This window comes from Thalia democratica, chromosome 3 (assembly GCF_965202585.1).
Source record: "Thalia democratica chromosome 3, ktThaDemo2.hap1.1, whole genome shotgun sequence".
In the NCBI taxonomy this organism is placed as follows: Eukaryota; Metazoa; Chordata; class Thaliacea; order Salpida; family Salpidae; genus Thalia; species Thalia democratica.
In genome coordinates, this window is record NC_139167.1 from 61,641,949 (window position 1) to 61,668,662 (window position 26,714).

At 28.8% G+C, this 26,714-nt stretch overlaps 1 protein-coding gene across 6 annotated transcripts in view; it reads right to left on the reverse strand.

Annotated features, from left to right (window-relative positions):
• Positions 1-25,507, reverse strand: part of LOC145831331 (fibroblast growth factor receptor-like) — a 58,369-nt gene extending 32,862 nt beyond the window's left edge. For 2 of the 6 annotated variants that reach the window (XM_082938549.1, XM_082938550.1), the window contains exons 1-7: positions 25,295-25,507; positions 23,016-23,327; positions 22,746-22,766; positions 22,089-22,267; positions 21,739-21,762; positions 13,937-14,060; positions 3,845-4,023 (exon numbers count right to left, since the gene is read on the reverse strand). In XM_082938549.1, the coding sequence (XP_082794675.1) occupies positions 3,845-4,023; positions 13,937-14,060; positions 21,739-21,762; positions 22,089-22,267; positions 22,746-22,766; positions 23,016-23,327; positions 25,295-25,442 (987 nt within the window). In that variant the 5' untranslated portion in view covers positions 25,443-25,507. Of the gene's footprint in view, positions 1-1,140; positions 1,168-2,369; positions 2,618-3,844; positions 4,024-13,936; positions 14,061-21,738; positions 21,763-22,088; positions 22,268-22,745; positions 22,767-23,015; positions 23,328-25,294 lie in introns of all 6 variants that reach the window. The other 4 variants (XM_082938546.1, XM_082938547.1, XM_082938548.1 and 1 more) reach the window with 4 other exon arrangements.
• Positions 25,508-26,714: the final 1,207 nt, after the last annotated feature.

The following is a 26,714-nucleotide window of genomic DNA, read 5'->3' on the forward strand; positions in this document are numbered from 1 at the left end:
AATGTTTTATTTCGTATGTAAAGGAATTGTCTTTTTAGTGACTCGGTTATTGTTTGAGCTGTGTTCACTTACCTAAAGTTTTTATAAGAATAGTTTTGACTTATTTTTGTTTAGATCTAAAAATAAAACGTAAAAAATCCTCATTATTTCTTTTTAACTTTTTTAAGGTATTTGAAAACAAACTTTTGCAAATTTGAGGTAAAATGAAATTACGAGTTCCTAAATTAATTGATTTTTTGATAAAACTAAAAGTCGTATAAAAATAATTTTTATCGTGAAACAAACACCGCGAAAAATTCCGACCTTTTTAAACTGACAACAATTCCAGTGAACTTTTTTTTGTGAACTTACTTTAAACTTTAAATGAGCAATTTTTAATGTCACAACTTTTAAGACAATGCAGTTGTTTCATATGTAATATGTCAGCTGTCCTATATTTAAATGTGTGTGCTAGATAACATTATGTACATTTATACAGTGGAACGATTGCACGTTTGAATGAAACGAAAATCAAATGAAATTGTAAAAAATCAAACGTTTCATAACAAAACATCTTTTTTTTGAAACAAAGATGTTTTTGTACGAAATTCAAAAAAAATGTTCAAACCAAAAAAGAAAAATATCCTCAATCAAAGTTTGACACTGAATTTTTTTTTATTTACGGCGAGAAACTGTTCCCACAGTTTTACAAAACATGACGTAAACTGAAAACAATAAAGTTTTTATGCCTGAAACTCTCATTTCTGAACTTAAAACCTTTTTTGTGTCATTTCAATGGGTTGAATTAAAACTTAAGGACAAATATCGCATGAAGATATTAGGTTTCTTTGTTAAAAGGAACAAAAAAACATTTTACTCTAAATTCACTTTTTTGTCTTCGGTTGACTCTTTAACGATTTAAATCGGAACAATAATTTCCTTTGAGTATTAATTTCTGCATCAAATTTTGAGTAAGGCTAACATACGTTGAAAATGCAATAAAAAATTGAAAATAAAGAAATTTTTGCAAAACACAATAAATTTCAATGCGACAAAAAGCCCAACACCAAATTCAAACAAGTCCTCTCAAACTAAAACACAGCAATCAAGTAAAAAATTGAGAGGTTGTAGTATATGTGTGAAATAAATGCTGAAACTCACATATAAAACAGGGTCGTCAGAGACTTGCTGTAATAGAAAAAATTAAAGTTAGACAATTATTTAAACACAATATACAAAGTAGAAAAACACAACAAATTGATTAAAACTTGAAGAATTAATGATTAGGTTTGAATTTCATAGACTTTAAGTAAATAATAATAATAAATAATTGCTTCATAGTTTTTGTTGTATCAAAAAGAATTTTTTAAATACAACTGCAATAAAAATTAACAGAAAGAAAGTAACAAAGATAATTTATAAGTACTTTACACATTGTATAGCAACATTTGAAAATATTTTTTTTATTTGCAAACTTATCTAAAATTTGGCCAAAAGTTACTACTAGACTAGACTTGTATTGATAATAGTTTGACTATTTTAAGCTTTTTAAAACTTGGCTAATTAAGTTTTAATATTCCTAGATTTTAAATCAACTAATAGAGTAATCTTCAATATTGTAAGAAAAAGAGAAAGAAATCCACGTAATTAAAAGTTTAAGTAGATAAAAATTATTTATTTGTACCAAAAAAATCACTTAATTACATGTAACTGAAATTTAAAATGAAAAAATTCAAAAATATTAAAGAAAACTATTTAAATGATTTTAAAAATTATTCTTTTTAGAAGATGTACTCATAGTTTAACTATTATCTAACATAAAAGCAGAATATTTATAATTTAAATTTTGTAAATTTAGTAAAATGCTTAAACTTTATGATAAGTTTATATCTAGTTATCAACAATATAGTTCTAAACAATGCAAACTTCATAGACAAAAACTAAAACGTAAGTTCAAAACAAAAGACTCTTAATTTTAAAAACTTGTACAAAAATCCTTTACTAGCTACAAATACAAGTTTAATTAGACAATGTTAGAAACTGTGTTTTGTTTTGAATTTAGGTCGAAGCTTTTGTCCAGCAGTTTACCAACAAAAGTTATCTATTTATTCGTGTAAATAAATAGCTCAGATTGCAACAATAAAAAAGTTTATTTCAATGCGGTTTCTAGTTCTTTGACTTTTTACACAAAAAAAGCAGAAACCTTCTGAAAACTCAGACCTTGAAACGGCCTAAAAACAGTACTTGGGCTAAAACAACTAAAAGTAACCTTAAGATGGTAACCTTAAGGTACCAAAGTCTTCAAAAGATCTCTGCTTTTCACCAATGCAACAAAGAAACCGCACCAACGAATAAACTTTCGCACACCCCAACAACGCAAAAGTACCCACGTAAATCTTGTATCTGGGGTCGACCGACTCAAAGTTCTCGCCCACCAGCCACCGGTACCTCCCGTCGGGCGGGTCCTCCCTGCTGCTGACCTCGGGCTCGTCCATGGACCGGTACACCTTCCAGTTGACGTCCGGGTGGAGGGTGGTCACTATCAAGCACTTGAGCGTTAGCGTCTCCCCCACGTGGACCGTCACGTTGTCCATGCCCTCGTGCCCCCAGTATATCACCGGGCTGCTGTGGTGGCGCTCTATGTGGGGAACGATACAACAACATGTTAGTAAGGAGAAAATATTGATTGTTAATAATCAAAATAATATTAACGCCACAAATCAATGGTTTTTTTTAAGACATCACTCATAGAAGGTTTTGTGGTGATTCTAGTTTATGGGGGTTCTAATACAATTGCTAAAACATGTTTACCAGGTAAAGAATAAAAATATAAGTCAAAGTTAGTGTTGACAATTCATGGAAGTAAGAATACAGTCAAGTAGTGTAAAACTAAATGTTTTTAAAATCATAAAGAAAATTTATAGTAGTTTATCAATAAAAAAGTTTTTAAAAGTATGATAAAAAAATAACTTTGACAAAAAAAATTATGTTTTTATAATAAGATTTAGTATTTGAAATTTAAAAACAGTTATGATGGATGTAGACAGAAAATACAACTTATTGCAACAATAACAATAGAATAATACTTTAGATAAACAGAAATAAATAATTATTATTGTAGGTAATTACAATTTAATTGGACTTTCCTGGCAACACTTTAATTGTTGCTTTAGTATTTTTATAACCATAATGATTAATAACCCAGAAAGATACTGTTATTGAAACAAAAACAATAGTCGATATAATAAGAAGAAACAATAATCAAAATTATGTCTGTGTTAATTTACAGACTTTATATAAGAGCAAAGGAAAGTATATAAGGAATGATCAGACAAAGATTTTTGTCATTTTTCTATTAATTATCGAGTGTACCTGCAATTAAGAATAAATTATTTGGTTAGATGAGAGTTAGCATGCAGTGACTATTGTGACGTAATAACAACGGAAAAATGATGACACCAATGAATGCTAAAATGTTTAAGTGTGTGTGAAACTTGCTTTATGAATTTTTGTTCCTTGGTGTATGAAAAAATAAATTGAAACTCTTTTGTTTTAATTAAAAAAAAATTAAAACATTTTGAATGGTATTTAAAAAATCATTAAAAAGTGTTGGTTGGTCATTAATTTTTATGTGTATTTTTAATAGTAGTCAACATTAAATCACAAAATGGATTAGAAAACAATCAAAAAAAGTATATAAAAACTTTTTATTTTATACACCAAATCACAACAAAACGAGCACATGAACGTTTTTTAGTATGCATTATGACAAAGTGCGCTTTCCAGCCCATTGTGAATCATGACACTACTACTTATTAATATTTCCCGCGCTTTTTTACAAATTTTCCCGCGCTTTTTTTCACACCTTGACGGTCTTGTAGTTGTCGCTTCCTCTCGTCTCGTTCATGGAGTCGTACTTCTTCCAGTATATGTACGGGTGGGCGTCGCTGAACACTTTGCACTCTATCGTGTAGTTGTCCCCCACGTACAACGTCTTGTTCTCGGGCGTGGTGAAATGCAGGATGGGTCGGTAGTTCGATCGCTCTATTGTTACGTCATAGTTGTTTACTTACACGCTTACGTCATAGGTTAAAAAATATATAAAACAGGGTCTCCTAGATGTTAGTTATCTATAGTTTTATGACTCCTGACTTTTATAGGAGCTCTAAACATTAGACATCTCTACTAAGTCATATTTCTATAAAATTTGAGGAATAAACTATATGAGTGTTATGGTTCTTCTGAGCTGTTATATAAATATTTGACTTTTACTAGCACGTAAAACAATTGTACTTTTTACATGCAGGAAAACACCTTCAACAGGGTTTAATATTGTTTAAATTTTTGTCATACTTAAAGTAGAAAAACCATGTAATATACTTTTTAATTATAAAGTTAGGTCATAAAGATGGACAAAAAACATATTTTTTTTCCTTTTCCATTAAATCATGTAAAGGGTGCTTGGGCTTTAAGAATATTTTAAGCAACCCAAAACAAAGTTCTTTTGTTAACTAATCTCAACTTGAAACTTAAAATCTTTGCAAATATTTAGTCGGATTTACTGCAGATTACAACCATTCAAAAACGTTAAATTAAAATATTTCAGCTCATAAAACGAATACCGTGGATATATTAAGAAGATTTATAGATTTATTAAAAGAAGTAGCTTAAATTTTGACGTATAAACTATTTATATGAAATTATACCGTTTTAAAAATGATAGCCTATCATTGTATCTTTTAGTTCTGAATGTCTCAACTTAAAGAGATAAATTTTGGTATTTGAAGCAGAAAGGTTATTTTAAATACTTTTTTAAAGAATAAATTCAGAATTTTTTTAAAACTTTAATAAATAACGTATAGCTATTACATATGTACTTCTTATTTTTGTGAGCTACAGTGACACAGCTTAATTTATACAAACTTCCATGCTTAGAAGTTAAAAGTGTAACCTTATAGTCGGAAGAGCTATATATACATTCTTATAAACAACAAGTGTGTACAACAAGAATATATATATCAGTTTAAAACTGATGAGTAATGCAACTAAAAAGCGGGGAAATACGCAAGTAAAACCAACAACCTTTCTTAACCTTTTTACAAGCGCTCACAAGCATTTAAGTGCAGATCACAAGCGGAAAGACCAACGTAATCTCAGTGTCCTTTATGTAAACTTTGTTTTCAAACTACACTTTACAAAACTTTAGCTCATACTGACACGCGTGCAAAAGCCTAATTCAAGTTGATAATGTGCAATTTAAAATCCTAAACACAAAAAACGCGCGCATTAAAACCCAATAATTTAAACTTTAAAACTTCTGAGAAATTTCGGGCAAATTACGTAATTTCCTACCAGCAAGTTGACAAAAGTTGAAATTTTTATTTTTAGACCTTTTTGTTGTCGGGCGCGAAAATCACAAAAACCGCCTTTCCGCTCCGAATTATGACGTAACACTCGAAAAGCGCCGAAGCGTGAACGGAGGTCGGTGCCGGGTCATTCGAGTGATTATTACGTCATAGAAGTTTCGTGGGTAAATCTCGAACGGATGCGCGACCTTTTGTGCTAGAAAACTTTGTTTGTGTTTTTCCGATTTCGCGCTTTTAATTGCAATTGTGACGTCACAATTGTGATTGTCACCTGCTGCAAGTTTTCTCATCAGAATTTTTTTTTGTTTACACTTAAAATCTTGCTGTGTTTGTGGGAAAATAAAACCAAGAAACAACTTTTAAAAAATTGTTTTGAAATGAAATTAAAACCAAATAAAAATTTTGAATTCAGTAAAGTTGACAATTTAACGGCCATAAATTAACAGTACGAAATATTTTAGTGATGTGCACAATCAGATAGATTTTGTCATTAAACGCTTAACCGAAAAAAAATGTTTAAAAATACTTTTTTTGCTAACTTGTTTTGCTCGAGACACTTAAAAATTTGCGTAATTTTCTGATAATTTCCTTAGTTTATATTTTAAAAAATTTCGAATGTTTTTTACGCAATTACAAAGATTTTATCAGAAGTTGACGCCGTAAGTACGCATCAGAAATATCCGATTTGCAAAAAAAAACCTGAAATGTTTTATCAGGACGGTTAAATTGCTACCTTTTTTTGGGAGTTTCTTTTTAAAACAATAATGAACCATCTTTAAAAACTTAGCCGTATCCTAACAATAACATATTTTATTAATTTTCATCGCTCAAAAAGCTTAGAAAGCTACAAGCAAAACAATAACTTATTTTTACCGCCGGCGCATTTCAAACGTTGCACGAAACACTGAAATTTTCACCGGTGAAAAAGAGAAGCAACAGCAAGTTTGATAATTACTCAAACTCATTTTCAAATCAGCATAATACACATTTGCACGTTCGAGATTGCGGCAAGCCGCGAGAAACCAGAAAAGTTTCCGGAAATATTTTGAGGTTGTGGCGGTGGAGATTGTATTTGTTGGGAAAGCGTGCCTGGTACTGCCGAAATTGGAGACTGGTACCACATATATATATATATTCGTGTGAGTGGCGATATTGTAAATTGTTTATTAATAACTCGTCTGTTTAATTATTTTTATAAGTATTAGGCGTATCGCAGATAGTTTATTGAAAGTTCCTTATAAAAAACAGTTAGTTTAAAGGCTTTTTGTTTTTTTCTATACGGATACTTTTCACCATTTAATTTTAAACGTTTATACACCTGGAGAAATATGTGCATCTACTAGCACAGAGTTTTGTATTAGTTTAACTTACATTCTTATCAAGATAGCTGATTGTAGCGCAAACTATTTATTAGTATAACTTGTAAAAATGGAAACACATTCAAAGGTCTGACAGCACAATAGGTTTTTATGATTTAAAATTATTTTTTATAGAGTTGTGGTAACATTGACGCGTTAGATATAAAAATAAACTTAAACAGAGTTATATAAAGTACCATGGAAATTTTTGATCAGCTTAAAAGAGTATATTTAGTTACTTTTGTAATTTTTTTTCTAATTTCAGACACTTGGTCATAAATGCGGTTTTAATCTATAAGGGTGGCAGAAAAACGGTTATAAATATCCTAGTAAATGTTTTTTGTAGTTAAACTACCTCTTTCAAAGACTTCTGTAAGCATTTATCAGTTATTTCTATAATAGCTTACAGACATTAGGTCACAGACTATGCGTTTTCTTTTTTGACATAAAAAAAATTTTGTGTGCAAACTTAAGAAAAATTGTAACCCAGTTTCAAAATGAACAACAAAGAAGTACTATATAAATCAAGTACGAAAAGAACAACGCAACTGAAACTGGATATTTAAATTATAACGATAACCGTCAAATCACCTTAATAACTCTACTCGGCGCTATGTAATAAAATTTACAAATGAAAAAATTGCGGCCGGGGCTTAAAAAATTAAGTATGACTCACAAAAATATTTCACAACAAAAGCAATTTCAAGAATAAATTTAAGACCGTAATTGCGAGTCGTATTTCTTTGAGCGAAAAAAATTAAGATTTATCGTGGCAGTAATTCGAAAATTGCCCGAAATTAAAATCGACGGAAAATATTCGGTGTTGGGTTTCATGTGTATATAAAAACAACAAAAAAATACGGAAAATAAATTATTGTCATGACTCAAAGACGAAAATAAATAATAATTTATTGTACTTTTTTTTTAGCTTATTAAGCAGAAAGCATGAGTCAAAAATTGATTTACAACTTGTATGACTCAAACCTACGGAAAAAAAAATCTCACGAACTACGGAAACGGAAAAAATCCCAAAAACTTTTTTCAAGGGCTCCTTTCTAAAAATAACCCCGGAACAAACAAACAAAACTTATTTATAGAAGCGGATGAGCTTTTAATGCTCTTGTGAAAGGGGAAATCGGATGTATTTCGGGGAATTCCCCTAATTTTTACATTGAGACCGAGGGGCGCCGGTTGTTGTGACAACGGAGGATTTCGAAAGTCGACTGTTTTCATTGTGACGTGACAACGACGTTTTGAAGAGAAAATTACAATGGTTTTGTTTTTACAACGGGGTTGGAAAATTCGGTGATTAGTGGGTCAAACGGGCACTTTTGTTATAACTTATATTGAGTGGAATAACAAATAATAATAAACTTTGAGTTTTAGTCTTTAGTTTATTTACAAGGATTGGCAACGATTATTATTTTTTAGAATTATCAGTGGAATAATAACGTTTTCTCAAAGCTAAAATAAGTAATTTTGAAGTTTTGTACCTGTAAAATTTTACAAAAAAAAAGAGTTAATAAAAGTTATACTGCAATACCCACAAATAAAACAGGGACTATCGTGACTATTTTAGATAAATTTTATATATTTATTTTAAACGTACCAAAATGCTTATATGAAAATTGAACTGAATTTTCAAACATTAGTCAAAAACCAAACGCATTTTTATTGTTGCCCAATAAAAGTGCTCCTCTTAATGTTTGATAAAATGACATCTAAAAACTTTTTTTTTGAGAAAGTGATAAAAAACCAAACCAAATATGTGATTCACGTTGAATCAATATTTTCAAAAAATGAATAAGCAAACACAGTATTTCCCACATTTTCGTGTGAATAGGTGGTCGTTGTGATGTCATAATTAGCAATCGGCGATTCCACTTTCTCACAACTCTTTTCATGATTTTATGAGTTTTTTGTGATGTCACAAAGCGGAAAAGTCGCACTTGTGTTTTTTGGCCAAAAATTTCACTTGAAAGAGCGTTTCAAAGAGGCCATTATAACAAAAACTTTGATGGCTTTAGTGTGGCCATAGTTCTAAAATGTTAAAATTTTTAAACAACAAGTTTTTCAACTTAAGTTTTTTTTATTACAGTTATTTAAAACCCAACCAAAGACATTAAAAAAAATGTTTTTGGGTTTGTTGAGCTTTAAACATTTATGTTTACAGTTTTACTTTGCGCAAACAAAAAGCTTAACGTTTCAGTCACTCATAAAATTTTTCAGCACAATTTTTTTTTGCCACGCCTCTCCTTCATTGTGATGTCATATTACAGCTGCTTCCACGCTGCATCCTGTTTCATTGTTACGTCACATCCTACTACTACAACGCTGTGTCGTTGTGACGTAACCGTCGACTTTTGCGTCACACAAGGTAAACCAGGGTGAATAGTGTTTGTTGTTGTAGAACTTTACTTTTTCATTTTAGTGCAGTTAGTATTTGAAAAAACACTTTTTTGTTAAATGTAAAAACTCTTAATGTTGTTTTTTTTTTTAACTCACAACGTTTTCATTAATACTTCATGTTCTAAACAGATTTTTTCACTTTCAAAAACACTAACTTCAACGAGTAAGGATTTCTTTCGTGCAAACAGAATCTCTGCCAAGCACAGTAAGCTTTGATTAAACAAATAACCAAAAAACCATCTTGTAGACGGAATTTGGAAAACTTTTATCAACAGACAATTAGACTTTTAAATTTAACAATTGTTACAAAACTTTTCCGGCTGAACAGATTGTTTATGGAAAAACTCATAAACTGTTTGTGCTTAAAACACAAAAAGTATTTTGGCAAGCGGACAATTAGGCTACCGTCTGTTCTTAATAGTTTTTTCGTGTTTACTGTTTTGTGACGTCACAAATACACAAGAAGCATGTTAAACGGCGGGAAGCTGCTGACTTGTGCTTCCTGGCAACGACAAACTGCTTCATGGCAACTACGTGTTGCCCGGGGCAACAACATCCGCTTGACGACGAGCGGAAGCACCTTGTTGCCATGCAGTGACGTCACCACATCCGCTTTCGTGATTATCAGCTGATTTCACAAAATAAGGAGATTTTCTTCTCAGTGACAAGATAAACGTTTGAGTCTTCTTCGAAATAATAATGAAAATTTGAGGATGTTCGATTATTTTTATAATTCCTTTTTTTAATGATTTTCAAAGTCAAGTTTACTGCCTGTTGAATAATTTTACTGCCTGATTTGATTCTTTAACTTTTTGTTTGAAAAACAATTTTGCATTAATCAAGAGTAAGATATCAATAACGAACAAATTAATGAACTCTGATCAGATATTGTATTTTCTCTTGTCTTGTAATCTGCTTAAATCTGTTATTAGTAGAAACAGGAAGCTTTTTGTTATTGGAAAGTCAAAACTATCATCGGAGTTGAATAAAAATCAACTTTGCAATTTTAGTTGATCCGCTAGTGTTAATTAAATGTTTTTTTTGTAGAATATTGTTTTGTGAGTTGTAACTAAATCCACTCAACTTAAAATTTGAACATTCTTTTGAAGTTATGTAAAAAAAACTTTAAGTTAATAGATTTAATCGATTTAACATTTAGAAATGTCTTCTTCTAAATTATCTATTTCCTCTTACAGATTCGGAATTATTTGTGCTGTCAAAAAAAATTGAGTCTTTTTATCTAGTCTCATCAGAATATTTTTCTTCAGATCTTTTAAAACATGAAATATTTTTCTAATATGCAAAACATATCCTGTCAATTTAAATCTAGATAAAAATAGTTTCACCCAAACCTTTTAAGTTTGTCTAATACAAAACATTCTCCTTAAAATTTATTACAATTATTTTTTGACATGACGCTAATAGACATATAAATTTATGTCAACAGACTTTCAAGATAAATAATTTCTCTTATGATCTTTTTGAAGTTAGAGTCAAAGATAATTGTTTAGAGTCACTTTACTTCAGTTCAAAAAGGATTTCCTGTTCAAATCAAAAGTACTAGATTTTTTTGTTGATTATCGTTCGAGATTAAAAACTTTCCCAGACTTTTTTCAAACTTTGCGTAATGAAAGCTACCGAAAGACAATTATTTCGAAACTTTTAACTCTAAATTGAATGGATTTCCTGTCCGTTTGTGTTCTGGTTGATTTGCATTGCAGATAAGACAATTTTCTCCTAACTTTAATTTGATGAAATTTCACCTTTGCTGTTGACAGATGTTTTGAAAAAAAAAGTTTTGAAAATTTTACGCTCAATTTGAATTAATTCAGGCAAATAATTCCCAAAAAAAACGCAAAACATCTTCGATTTATTTTTCTGAACTTTATCTTTGCTTTAATACCAGTAAAGGTTGAGTTACAAGAAATGTTGATATCTTTCTTAAATTGTTCAACTTTCTTTTTAACGTAAAGTAGATAAATAATTTACACTTTTTTTTCTATTACTTGCCAACTACTAATAAAATTTTAGTTTCCTTATAAATTTTAACTAAAAATGGTGATTTTTCGAGCCGAAATACACACTCATACGATTTCACAACATAACTAATCAAATTATTCTGCTTAAATTTGAACTCAGCTGCAAATAAATTCGGTGTGAAAATTTCTCATTACGAACAGCGGGATGTAAAATCTCACAACTCAGCTGTTCTTTATTGGCTTAATACTCCCTGATAAAATAATAAACATTACATAAGAAATAGATTACATAAAATAATAAAGATTGTCAACTTTAAACTCGTGAATCGAAAACTAGATTAGGTTAGATAACGGCCATATTAATAATTATCATCTAGTAGTCATGGTTATGACTTTTTCCGTTGTAAATTTTCATCTTAAATGTAAAAAGCCAACTATGATGTTTTTATAATGGTTAACCTTAATTTGTTTGATTAGAAAAAAACTTTCAAACATCACGAAACAGATAGGAGATTAATCAAATTACTCAGAACTATCTAAACACTGAAAAGCGTGCCGTTTTCAATGGGTTGTCAAAATTTAATTAATTCGGTTGTTTGGTTCGTTTTTAAATAAAACATTACAGCACTTCTGCGTACATTACACCAATAAATTCAAAACACTATTGCTGACAAATTTCAACACAAATCTCACAATTTCCACCCAACTCAACTAGCAGTATAAAGTGTGGTAGAGCTTAGCAAACTTAAAATAATAATTTTCTTGTCCAAACAAAATTTCGTGCCGTGCAGCCGACTTGTCAAGATATATTTTCAATTCCGTCCCTGACGCACGAAATCAACGTTTTTTCAGCTGGTTAGCACGCGGTGGGTTTTAATAATTCAACAGTTTCAAGTGTGCCTCGCACCGTGGTCACTAGATTTAAAACAATTTAATATGTTTTTCAATGCGCTCCCAAGGTGGTCTCGTTGGTTTGAAAAGCTTTCAACTTGTGTGAAATTGAGTTTTATTTGCAATTTATATTAATTCTGCTTGCTTCTAGGTGGTCCAACAAAACTTATAAACCTTCAACGGCTTGTAGCTTTTCTAAAGGCCGTTAACAGTTTACAAATATGAATTAGATCTATTTAAAAACTCAACCCCTGGTGGTCTGATCTTTAATTTTTGTATAGAGCACTATACGCTCTAAAGCTTTTCAGTTGGGCATTTGAAAAGTTTAAATATTTTAATTGAGTTTATTCCTTATCAACAATCGAAATCTGTTTCCTTTTTACAGCGCACAGCTTGAAATTTTAAACTCAAGTTTTACACTCAGAATTCGGCCAAAACTCGTTAGCATTTGACCTTTTTGGTTTAAAAACGATGAAAAATTTTGAAGGAGAAAATCCGCACGAGATTTATTGTGAATCAGGCAGACAAAAGACTTAAATTTTTTCATGTAATTTTTTTTTTGTGTTTTTTTCGTGTAATTCTTCTCTAAACTTTTGTCAGCCTGATTAACCCTCGAATCAAAACACGGTAATCCACTAAAAAAAGTTTCGAAAGGAGAAAATCGCCTCTCAAACGAAGGAAACTGTCATAATAGGTGACGTCACACAACGAGCTTTCAAAGATCATCCGGTTAACTTCCAACAACTTCCGCAAGTCAATTGTGACGTCACGCAAGCAGAGATTTCCGCTATCTGCCGAACGATGTTTGCTTTGCCGTGGATTATCAACATAATGCGAAGTTTGAACTCGGAACTGGGAGTTTGAAATTAACCGAACTCAGTTCTTTTGTGCTCGGGTTCAAACGTTGAAAGACTGTTTGCGACGTTTCGGTTTAAACAAAGTTTAGTGTTTGTTTTTGTATGTACTTTTACTGAAACTTTTTCCTCTCTTAGCCATTGACTTGGTATTGTAGAAGTTATAATGGTGATTTCGAGCATTTTTCTAGCCATGATTTGTAGTTTTTTTCAAATTGCATTTATAAAATGTGAAAAGTTCTAGCAAAGATAAAAAACTTGATTTATGCCAACTCATAAGGTTTTAAGTATTCAAACGGATTTTTTTTTTCGAAAATACAAGATAAAACACTACAATTGAGTAAACAACTTCGAGTAAACTTCGAAGAACGTGCAAGTTTGTTTTTGGGAATAAAACTTCAAAGTTGATTCTGATAATTGTTTGAATAAATAAACAAAAGTAACGTTTTATTTGTTGCTTGGCAGATTTATTTTTATTTTCATAGTTTAAACTTTCCTTTAAAATATAAAAAATTTAAAAATATCAAAACTAGTATACTAAACTCAGTTTAACTGGAAGGATATTTCATCTTATAAGAGATGAACTCGAAAATTTTAAAAGATGTAAATTTTTCTAGCGTTAACCCAATAAAATTTAAAGATTTGTTTCAGAGATAAAACTGCCTTTCACTTTAAATATATGCAGCTAAAAGAACCCATTTTACTATGGGTGTGGACAAGATATCTTCAGATTTTTTATACGGTCTTGTGTACAAAATAGGGTTAATAAATTAACTTGTAAAAGATGGCTGTGAACAGAGACTTTATCAATGCAGATAAAATCTACACCAAGTTTTATGCTATATTAAAAATTGTTTTTATAAAAAATTTAACAAATGCACAGGAAACATAGTTGGTAAGTTGTATCTTGAAACAAAAATCAGAGACATACTTTTATTTGCTTTAAAACATACAAATAAAAAACTTTTTCAATTTTATTTACTTTTTCTTTCTTAATTGTTATGTTAAAACTATGATTTTTATCATGACTTTTACCTTTTGCTTTTAGTTTTTATTTAATATTAAACTCTCAATTTTTGTTTTATTTTTTAATAATGTACCTGTGACGTCTAACTCGTAGGTGTGGCTGATGGTTTTCAGGTGGTTGCTGATCTGGCAGGTGTACTTTCCGACGTCTCCCAGAATCACCTGCTGCAGCGTCATCACCTGCTTGTCGTGACGAAACTGTTTGGAGAAAGTTGTTTTTGAGAATATTCTAATTGATTTATGCAATTGAAGTTAGAATTGAAAATATTGGAATTTAAACTAATTAATCAAAGTTACGTATGTCAAGTTGAGATTCATCAGCCTAATAAACGAAGTATTTATTTTGCTTGTAATAGTTCAACTGTTTAGCTTATTTTAGTTTTACACATTTAAAATTTTTAGCAAAACCAGTTATAAAACTTTTGTTAAAACTTATGTAAACTAACTCTTCATTAGATCAAGCATAAAATTTTAATCAAAAAAATAGTTTTAAGCTTAGTCTTGCTCTTTAAAATGAAATATTTTTCTTCAAACCATGTACATCAAGGCACTTAAGTGCAAGTCAAATACTTATCTCCAAACAGAACTTAATAATAAGAAAAATATTTAAACAAGTTTCAAAACTAGTTTCAACTTTCAAACTTTGTAAACCTTTTAACTGGTTGTTGAAACAAAAATTTCGTAACTTAACTTATTTTTATACAAATAAAAGTTTAATTAGTCGCCTTAATCTTCAAGTTAGTTTACGTTCAAAGTGCTTAAAATTTTAATTACCCCTATTAAAAACTTCACGAAAATATTAACTTACACTAACGACTAACTAGTACATAAACAACAAATTAATAAAAAATTTATCACTTATTAAAACCTGTTATCAGTACATCAAAAGCAAGTTCAAACCAATACTAAACCATTTTAAGTTTTTTAACAAGTTGTTTTTAAATTGCTTTTTACTGGCAGAATTAACTAAAACTTAAATACTTTTAGAAAAACAATTACTTTTAAAACAACAACTATTTTTTAACTTGATGATTAAACACCAACAAATCTAAATCATCAATAACTTGCGTAAATTTGTAAACTCAAAACCAAACACACATCGGCTTAGCAGTTGAACTTTTAATTTCAGACAAATATTCAATTACTTAAACAATTAGTAATGGAGTTGAATGTACTGCCGATTTGATTAACAACGTTTCACGCAGTTTACGTTTGAAACAAATTCAAATTGAAACTTTACACCTGGGTAAACTGGATTAATTTGAATGATGAGCAAACTAACCCAGCACTTAAAACGTCAAAAGATTTTAATAAACACACCAATTGCAGCTAGTTAAATATAATGGATCGCCCAAACAAACATCTAAAAAGAAAAATCAAGAAACAAGAAGCTTATAAATTATTCTTTAAATGACAAAAAATTGTAAACAGCTAAGTAAATAGAACTGCACTACTTTTTTCAAATTACATTAGCTTTTAATCAAACGTGTCCTACATATCAATTTTTTCTGCTTAATTATAATAAACAAACAACTTTGTTCAATTAAAAACGTCAACGGAAGTTAAACAAAACACACCTGAACTAATAAGTTTTGAACAAACAAAAAAGGGAAATAAATTTGTTTAACAGGAAACAATCAACAAACATTTTATGATCTTAAAAAGCACAAAAAGGAAAAAAAATAAGAAGGCAGTTTAATGGTTAAACATTAAACTCAAAACAGTGTTTGCTTTATTTCAAAAACAAAATTGAAAATATTTGTTCTATCAAGCAAACATAAATCACCAGTTTATTAAATTACGAAACTTTCGCACAAGTCTTAAGGTTTAAACCCGAGAAAATAATTTAATTATTTCGAATTAACTCGCGCCTCAGCGAGGTTAATTAAAAACTCGGTTGGGCACCTGTGCGCGGAATTAAGTTTCAGCGAGTTGCCATGATAGCTAACGAGCTGGTTTTGGCGGGAAAACTTTCAACGAAATTCGCAATAAACACCGCGTTAGCCCAACTTAACGTCGCAGCGCCTTGATGTCTGGGAGCGAAGTTAATGAGTTTGCAATAAATCTCAATGTTCGGCCCCAACTTGAACACTTTTGTAATTTGAACTGAGAGATTTCAACGTAGAGCTTATGGTACTTGAAGTATTGAAGCTATGTTCTTTTTCAAGTGTTTTATTTCGCACTAAACTTTTTCAACTGTGAGTTTTTGGACCTTGACTCATTTTTATATAAACTAGCCTACGAAAAATAGGCGTTAGAGGATGTAACAATTGACAAGTTTTTCATGCACAAAAACATAATTTTCTAAATTATTTGAAATCGCATCTTGTAATTAGAACCGGAAAAACAAATCCATCAATTTAGACTTTAATTTGTTTCTAAAATCTCACGAATACATAAAGCATGAGTTTCTCCTGCTTATTTCCGAAAAAAAATTAATAATTAATTGCAAACCCAATAAGCGTACAAGACACATTTTCTAATTTTCCCAGATGACCCGTGTAGTAAACTGCAATCACTAACAAAATTATAATGTCAGAAAATTTCCGCTCTTAATTTGAAACCTTACACCCTGAAACGTTCGCAGGAAGCCATAAAAAATTAATTTATACTTTTTAAACGTGGAGCAATATCCGTTTTAAGGTGAATTTGAAAAATAGTTGAAAAAACCTGAGTTGCAGATTTTGATGAGTGATAGCAAGAAAAATATTTGGATGGGTATCAAGAAAATTTGTGAAAATAAATAAATTACGTATAGATTCTTATAGATAAAAGTTTCAATTGCACTTAACTAAAAAAAATAGAAATAGTTGCAAAACCACCAAATCTAACTTGTAACTCAACACTCGGTAACGTTTTCAGGAAATTGTACAAAAGTTAATTTATCCGCTAATTGTTCTGCCATTTCCGCTATTTGCTCGATTAAAAGCGAAATAAAAACTTTTAATCAAATTACTTCAACGGCCACAAATACTAAATTCTATATAAAACTCAAAATTTCTGCATTAGTGCGCCATACTCAACTGTCATTCAACTTCAATATAAAGTGAAAAGACGTTTAACACAATTTAAAAATTATACTGGGCTAAAGTTTTAATTTAATGAATGTAACTTATACTTATGGGAACAGTTTCAAGCTAGGCACAACTTCGGGTTGTTTGAAATTACTGCCATTAATAAGTGCATAAAACAAGCAAAAAGTATTTATTTTCAGTCAGAATCAAGACTGGCCCTAATCTTTATGCGAGGCGGAAGTCATAACAAATTGCATAATCCTCTTATTTGTATTAGTTCATGAAACTCAAGACAAATCTGTTACAGAATAAACATCTTTTACAATTATTCAGTTGCATTTTAAGTGGCTGAATCGAGCTTGTACCTTAACAAACAAGTAAAACAGAAACATGTTATCCTCTTTGGCAAATTTCATACACAAAAGTTATGCTATTCTGTTATTATACAAGCATTTTTAACATGTGTAAAATTTAATTTTAGCAAAAACACATAATACTGACTGCGTTTTAAGCGGCAGGCTCTCAACCCTTGAAACGGAACTTTCAAATACAATTATGACGTCACATCCGATACAACTTCCGGTTTCAATGTGAGGTGATGAACAAATAGTTTAGTTTCGTGCGAACAAATTTTCCTGGTGTTTCTGAGGCGGTAACGGTGTCGAAATATCGGTTTTTGTGTTTGATAGCTTGAATTAATTGTTTAAAATATATCAAAGTTCATCAAGGTGTTTGCTTCTATGTTGAAAAAAGTGTGTTCGTTTAAAAAGATTTGTTGTTTTAATAAGTAGACTTATTTCTGACAACTGCAATTGGGTATTATTGTTGTAATAATTCAATATTTTCTAATAAATCTTGAATAAATAAACAACTGTTTACAGTCTTGAACAAATATCTAACAGCTGCTTATATGATTTCAACTTAAATTAGTTGAATATTGTCCAACTTTTTAGTTCTAGTCAAAAACATTTTCAACAAAAACAAACTCAAAATTCAACCATAAATTTTGTTTTCCAATAAAAAATTCAGTTCACAGCCAAGCAAACACTTTAAGCCCTCCATACAGAGATTAAATGAGATTCTCTTTTCATTACTGATAATTTCAAGTGCTTATAAAAATAAACTTTGAGCAAACAGACTAAAAACTTTTATCTTAAAATAACAAACTCGAGATTTTTATTTAGATTCGAAGCTAGATAGTTTTTTTGAGATTTTATCAAATAAGTTTTCGAAATGTTGTTTTGGAAAACAATACTTCTGGTAAATTTAAATTAGTTTAATTTTTTTTTTTTTCAGAAAATATAAGACATTAAAAATATATGTACTTTAAAATTTGTTCAAAACAAATACTTTTTCAAAAACAATGTGATAAATTTATTATTCAAGTGTAAATTTATCCTTAGAACAGCAACCCTGTTATTGTTATGTGTGTGAGTAAGACTCGTTGGTTTTAGATTGTTATCAAATAAGCCAAAGAAAAATTGTTTTTAAACAGACTCGAAATACAAAACGCTTTTTAAGCCTTAAAGTTTGAAATTGAATGAGATTAAATGTATGAAAATTTTACTTAAGCTTAAAAGTAAAGTTTTTTTTCAAAATGATTCAAACTCACTAAAATTGAAATATTTCAAAGTTTTTTTATTAAATTTAAGTTTTTATAATTTAGTTGTTATAATTATTTCTATTAAAATTTAAGTCAACGAAAGTTTTAAAAAATATAATATACCTTAGGTTTATTCAAAAGTATTGCAAATTTATAAAAGGACAAAAACTATTTGTTGATAAAATCCAAGAAAAAAACAGCCAAAACAAAGTGATTAAGTTTTTTCTTAATAAAAGCCCTAACAAGTAAAAATTAAAGCATAAGCAAAATACCTTAATTAATAAAAAGCAAGACAATGAAAGCTGAGAGAAGAGCATCATTTCTAATTAACTGCCCGTATAAATCATAATAAAAGCTCGAACTCTTTTTCATGGCAATATAAAGTTAAATTTTAACCAGTTCGTCTTAATTACATGTAGAAGGCTCACATCAGTCATTAGAAGCAAAACAACAGAAAAATTACTTGTGCCGAAAGTTGCTTTCAAAATATTTTGTTTTTACTCCCCTTTATGTTGGTTTTTTGTATATTTTTCAAGTTATAAACACCAGTTTGTTTTTCAGACGCATAATCTTTGTTTTTTGGCTTTTATAATTTTCTGATTTAATTTTGTAGTAACAAATTTACTTGTTGTGTGAAATAAATCTTAATAAGCTATTAAGTTGAAATGTATTTTAGGGTTTTAGATATACCAAAACAAATTTTCTACCATAAGCAATTAACAAACACCTATCAGTTTAGCATAAACAACCGAATAAATATTAAAGAATGAACACAAAAACATTTTAATGCCAAACAACAAAGCTATCAAGACTTACCATGCCACACGACCAAACACAAACTTCTTAAAAACATTGCAACCTGGAACACATTAATTGTTATTTTATTAAACCAATTAGACATTAGGCACGATTGCCAGGCACGAGTTACAAAACCCGGGTTTCACGTCGACCTTGAAAAGATGTCAAATGTTAGCAAGAAGGTGTTTTGTAAATATGAGAAAATATAACACAATTCTGTCAACTCAGAAAGATTAGTTTCATTATAAAGTGGAAGAAAAAATTCATTAATTTGATTGAAAGACACAAAACAGTTATTGTTGTTGTTTGTGCTTATATAACTAAAAGTAAACAAACTTAGTAATGGTTTTGTCCAAGTACAAGTAAATTCTGCTGAATACTTAACAAAAATTATGATATATATGAAAGTGTAATTACAAGTAGTAGTATAAATATATGCTACAAAATACTTTGATTTAAATTTTATAAAACTTAAATTCACCACAACAAAAAATATTCTTTAGTACTTTTAAACGCATATCTATTGTGTAATCACTTTAAGACTACATCTAAACATTTACTGTTTTTAGTACAACTAGCTTAACTCTGAAACTAACTAAAATTCTACATTGGCACTTCAAATGTTCTTTATCATATCTCAAATAATCCAACTGTCCAGTACTGTTTATTAAACCTTTACAAAAATCTTGGAACTTGTCTTTTTTGCAGCACCATTGCCACTTACCCTATTTAAAAAAATATTTCTAAAACCAAAATCTAAAAATGTTTCGAGAAAATTTGTCTAGAAAACGATCAGCTGTTCTTTAATCTTTTCAAACTAACATTTTCAATATTTTTATGATCTTACTAAAATTACTAAAGTTTTGTTAAAGTAAACGCTTTTTTTTTTGTTGTTGCTAACAAAAAATCTGGTTTTAAAATTAATCTTAACAAGCTGTATAAAATTAAATGTTTAAAATTTATGTTTATATTGAACACTACCAGTAGGATGCAGATAAAGTTTTATTTATAAATTGTAAAATAAATGTGTAAGACCGAAAATAATCAAAAACACAACCTCTGCATTTCCTATTGTCTTTGGAATAAACTTCATTCTCTGAAAATAAAAACTGTAGTAACTAACAAAAAAAATCTACCTTCAGTATAAAAAAAATTGAAAATAGATTAAATAAAAACTATCTAAAACTATTTTTTTAAATCAAAAAATCTGAAACTAACTCCACGGTTGCAATTACAAGTTCCATTATTTTTACCAAAAAATTTCCATTCTACATCTCTACTGTTTTCATTTTTACAATAGAACTGACCCATTCCCTATTATATTTATTTCCAATTGTACACTATACTTAACAAATAGCTGACTAAATAAACAGAATACTAAAACTTTGAAAAAAATATTTTCGTTTTTTTTTTTACTACTGTAACAAACTAAAACTTTAACTTAATATATAAAACAACAAAACTTCTGTATATCTTAAAAACTCAAAAACAAATATATTTAATAAAATCTTTAACAAAATAAACTTGTAATACCTCTCTGCACTCAAAGAAGTAAGCTGGAAGATCTCCTCTTTCCTAAAAAGTATTTACAATTTATAGAAAAATCTTCTTTATACAGTTTTTGATGAAATGATAAATGCATGAATTGTTTGTCAACTTCACCAATTTATTTTAAAACTTTATTTGTTACATGTATGATATCAATTAAGTTATAAATGCTTTGAAAAATATTCAAGAAAGCTATCAAAAAAAGCAGTCAAAAATCACAACCAAATCACACTAAAATCAAATAATCTATTATAAGATTGTTAACACAATAGAATATGTAATTTTTTTTTTACTCATATTGAGTTTTTTGGGCTTCAACACTCAATATATTATTAAAACAGCACCATATATTGTTAAATAATCAAACCAAACGGTAATTAAAATTCAAATATTTTCAATCACCAATCTTACATGTTACACTTACCTCGACTACTTTTCCACCTGGTCTCTACAATTCACAATAACAAGTTAACATGTCTAAAATATGATCAGGTATACAAGTCATTGTTAAACAAAGTCATACGGACATTGCAGTGTTATAACTTAACATACTCTTTTAATTGATTATAAAATATTCAAAATATATTAAGTTATTGGCAGTAGTGAAGAAAAACATTTTCTACAAAACATAATGAAAGTTTATAGAGGAATTTTATAGTAACTAAATACTGCTTGAAGTTTTTTCAATCAGCTTGATAACTTCCTTTGTAAACCAATAGAGGATATTACAAGTGATACCCTTTTTACTGTTTGAGGAGTTACACTTTGAAAAAAGCTTGCCCACCCTTCGAAACAATTAACAATGTTTATATAAATATCTATTTCTACCAACCCTCGAAAAAAACCACAACCAAAACCACTATAAAAATATGAAATATTTTTCACAAACTAAACCCTTTACTAAAACACTCACCTTATATCTTTTTCCTTCGGGTCTCTGGTAATTACAAAACCTTACAATTATCTTAATTTTAGTAAATATTCTGTAAGCATTTTAAACAATTACCAGTTTTTATTTCATAAAATTAACTCTCTGTATAAACTATGAAGGGAGTGTTAACATACAAAAAAATTAAGTTAGAATTTAAAATATATCTCCCAATACCAACATTTTTTCTACCAAGAGCCAAAAACCCATGCTTAAGCTTTAAATGGGTTTTACAAATTATAAAAGTCCTATCAACCTTAAAGCAATCAATTTTTAATTCAACTTTTTAATAATTTGGTAATTATGAACATAGTGTTATTATAATTCCCACCAACCTTGTAACTTCCCAATCTGGCCGCCCTTCTCTTAGGGTCGGTGGATATTTCCTTTCCGTCCTTGTACCACCTCACTGTTAAATTGGCACCTCCCGCGTGACATTTGAACTGAACCGTGTTGCCGGCTGGTTCGGCGTGTAATGTCTTTTCCATTCTCTCTGGTTTTGTCCAGTGGGGTTCTTTATAAAAAAAAATAATTAGTTGGTTGTCCCTACTTAGTTTATTGGGTCCTTCGTCAATGTATTATTTAAGAAATATTTTTGATCTTAATTACAGTGAACGTAATAATAAATTAATTTCTTAAAGACAAGTTTTCCTATTGGATTTATGACAAAGGAGAAAACACAGTCTAGTCTATTTTATGGAATCAGATTTGTTATATATTAACTGAATTTTTTAACTTGGACTAAATTTATATCTAAATTAAGAATAGATTGAGTGTACAATGTGACTATAAAGTAAAAATCAAAAAAAAAATTATGATTTTTCAGAGTTTACAATAAAAATAAATATTATAAAATTATTTATTATAAATTTAAACTCAAATAAATAAGGTATATGAAAAGAGAACATTATCAAAACCGTGTAGTCAGCTTAAATGAAGCAATATAATTTGAAGCAATTTACTCCCACAAAAATATATAAAATGTAACTCACCATCAGTGTTGTTGAGAGCAACTGCAAAAAAAAAAAATATTTTATTACTCAAATAAAAATTTATGAAATATTAGTAAAACATTCAAATAAATAAAATCTCTTACTAACTTGTTAAAAATAATTCTTTAAGTATTAGGTTTTTATACAATTTCAATTCATGTAAAATTGTTTATGCGCTATAAAATTAAATCATTTTCTAGTAAAACTTTGATTCAAAGAAAAATATTCAAGATCTCATATTATCAACTTTATTATTTTCAATTGACTCACTTCTAGGCTTGACTTTCAGTTCCCAGTTCACGGTGAAGTTGCCCATCTCGTTGTAAACAAAACACGAGTAGTTGGCGTTGTCCTTGGGGCTGGCCTTGTTGATCATGATCATGGTCTTCCTCACGTCGACCCTCTCCCTCTTGCCCTTCCTGTCACTCTTCTTCATCTTCTTGCCATCCTTGTAGAAGCGGAACTTGGGCTTTGGGTTGCCCTTGCTGCCGCAGTTGAGTCGGACTATGTCGTTGTACTTGGGCCGTAGGACTCTGTCGGCGTTCTTTATGTTCTGTTCCTTCAGTATTGGGGCGAAAGCAGCTGTGAGTATTGAGAATTGTTTAATTATTGACTTTAATTTAATGATAAAATTTCAATAAGAACACCATTTGGTACTGTGGACATTTATAATGCAAGAGTTTAAATTATTAACAAAAAATAAAAATAATCTCAATTAAATTTAGTTTTGAAACAAATTAAATGATAATTTCAACTGCAATTGTTGACACTTGTGATGATAGAATAAGTAAAATATGTAATGATTAAATAAAAAAAAAACATATAGATTTTACACAATTTCAGTATATTGTTTAGGCAACCAAATTATTATTAATAAATTTATTGGATGATTAGGTTTTTGGATTTAAGTTTGAGGGGCTTAAGCATTTGTAATTGCTTATAAATTGTTTGGGCAAACAAATTAATATTAATAAATTTATTGGATAATTTGATTTTTAGATTTAAGTTTGAGGGCTTAAGAACTTGTAATTGCTTATAAAATTGAAAATTTTTGAGGTTTCAAATGAATTAGACAAAGTCAGTTGGCTTAATTCAATAAATATAACAAAAGCAGCTGTAATGTATGTGTCCAACTATATTGTGTTAAAGAATGAAAGCTGTTTTTATCTGTGTATTTGGGGTAGAAACAAAAACACTTACTTTTTTTTTAATCTTGACTTATAATTTTAATTTAATTTGTGAACCAAAGCAGCTATAATTTTAATATTTGTATTAATTATAAATTGTTTTTGTAAAAATAGTTTTTTGCTCTTTGGGTTTTGGGAAAACAGCTGTAGATGTTTTAATCACAATATTAAGTATCCATTAAGTTAAAAGTTTGATTAAAATATGCAGCTGTCAACTTTGTAAGTGTGAGTAAAACATGTTTCCAAACAACTCTGTCAGAATTTATCATAACTTTACCTACATACTAAATTGATTATTAGTTAAATTAAAGAATTAATTTTACTTAATTAACATAGAGTAGAAAACACTTATAATATTTATGCTTTTAAATTGTTTTCAGTGATAACTTTTACTACACATTTTATTTTTCTTTAAGTTTTAGTATGTTTTTTAAAGAGTATATTTACCTGTACAAGATAAAAAAATTAAAAAAAAAATTAAATAACAAAATTCATTCAAAAATGGTTTGAGGTTCCAATAAACCTATAGTTATAGTGAAAGCAAACTTTATTTCATAATACTAGTATATCTCATTTTGAATCATTATATTTAAAGAGTATTTTAAGTTAGAGTTTTTTTTTTTTTTTATTACACAACGGTGGAACTTGAATTTATTGCTTTCACTGTTTGTTCACTATTTGTGCTAATTTATAAAAAGTCAGTTTTGTATTATAATTTTATCATATGGAAATTGTTTTCAAGTTTCTTAAAGTTAATTTTTATATTAAGCATATTAGTATACACATTGCTCATAAAAGAACTAATTTAAAAATTAACTTAATTAAAATTGATATTAAGTATGTCTGTTGAAAAGGCTATCAAATTACAAAGCTTGTAAAGTAAAGTATCATATTTCATTTATTAGTTAATCAAAGTTTACTCTATATAAAATTAAGAAGATTAATATTATCAAAGTAGTAGAAAAAACTAAGTGTTATGCTTTAAATTTAGAACACATTTTGAAACAACTCTTTTAAATTTAAATCTAAAAATGATCACTAAAAAATGATTTACCATAACAAAAAACTTCAACAATTTGGTGATAAGTACAAAACTTTGTATTTCTACAAATATTTCTATTTGTAAATATTTATACAACTTTTCTCACATGTCATCCATCTAAATGGAATAATAAATTTATTACAAACTGAAAAATAAACTCATATTTTTATGAATAGTTAATCATAACTTTAATATAAGCATCAGCTAAAAAAAGTTCTCATTGAACCAAATGTCCAAAAATATTCACACTGGAATTTCAACACTCTTCTAAGTAGCTAAGAAAAAGCTACAACAAATTAACATAATACAAAGAAACAAACTTCTATTTTTTGGTTTGTCGGGGTACTCATAATCACCGTCATAGGGGTAGTTGTATTCTGTGCTGTCATAATCGTTGTCATCATAATAGTAACTGCAAGATTGCTGAATGCACAGGCATACTAGCAGTGATAGAATGCACAAATTCATTTTGTGTGTGTATGGGTGGGTCACAATATGTGCTACTGTGTGTGCTTACTTTAATTAAAATTACCTAACCTGTAAATAAATTATGTTTCAATTTTGTTTATAGTACATTTTTTGTCAGTGTAATTAAATAAATTTTATGTTACAAAACAATTTTACTAGTCACTTGTAAAGATTTGTCAGAAATATATTTGATCAAATGATAATAACAGGAAACATCAAATAATAAGTAATTTTTTTGGTCAGAATGGCTTTACAAGGTGATGTAAGATTAAAATATACTTTGAAAAAAAGTTCACATAACAAAATTACATGCTTCAAAAAATGAGTTTTCAAAATTATATCACAATTGTTGCTCTAAGTTCAAATACTTAAAAAACTTGGTTAAACTATATGAACTAACTTGATCTATATACTATATATATCTTATATTGATATGAATAATGTTACTGTAATGACCACAGCTGATTTATACTCAATCAAACTTGTACTTTAATAAAATATATTACTGCACAAGTTGGAACTTTTATTTTGCAGAAACAAATTCAAACTTGTTTTACTTTGTTCAAATTACAACTATGAAAATAAAAACTTGTTTTAAAATATGAGGTTTAAAACTTAATTATTTTATGCAAAACAAACTGCAAATTAATTTAATATAAACAGTGTAGAAGTAAGCACTTTCAACCAAATTAAAAAACTTTATAATGTTAATTGAAAACATTTTATACGAGAAATACTAATTTAGTTGACATTTTTGAAGTAATGATTACACTGTTTTTTGTTTTTTTTTTGGTGAAAAAAAATCATTCAAGTTAGAATTTTTGTTCATAAGTAATATAAATAGAAATGGTGAGAACTTGAAATGGATTAACTTCACTATTAAAAGATATAATTGGTTTTATGTTGATTGTTTAATTTTCTTATATCTAAAAAAGTGCTTCATATTAAAAAATCATATTTACTTCAATTTTTTAATGTTTAGATGCTTTTACTGCACACCATTGATTTAAACTATGTCGTATTTGTTTAGCTTTTATTTCTGAATACTAGCTATGAAAACATTTAAGTTTGTATTTCCCTAACTTGTTTACCTTACTGCAATTTATTACAACTGAAAGCAACTTGGTAACAAAAGGTTTTATCTTCTCAACAATAGTAAAGTAAAAGCTCAAGCTAAAGTAGTAAGATGCAAAAAGCCAGAATGGCCACAACAAATATTTTCAACTCTCAAGAGATAATGTATAGGAGACAGAAAACATCTTTGGCTCACTT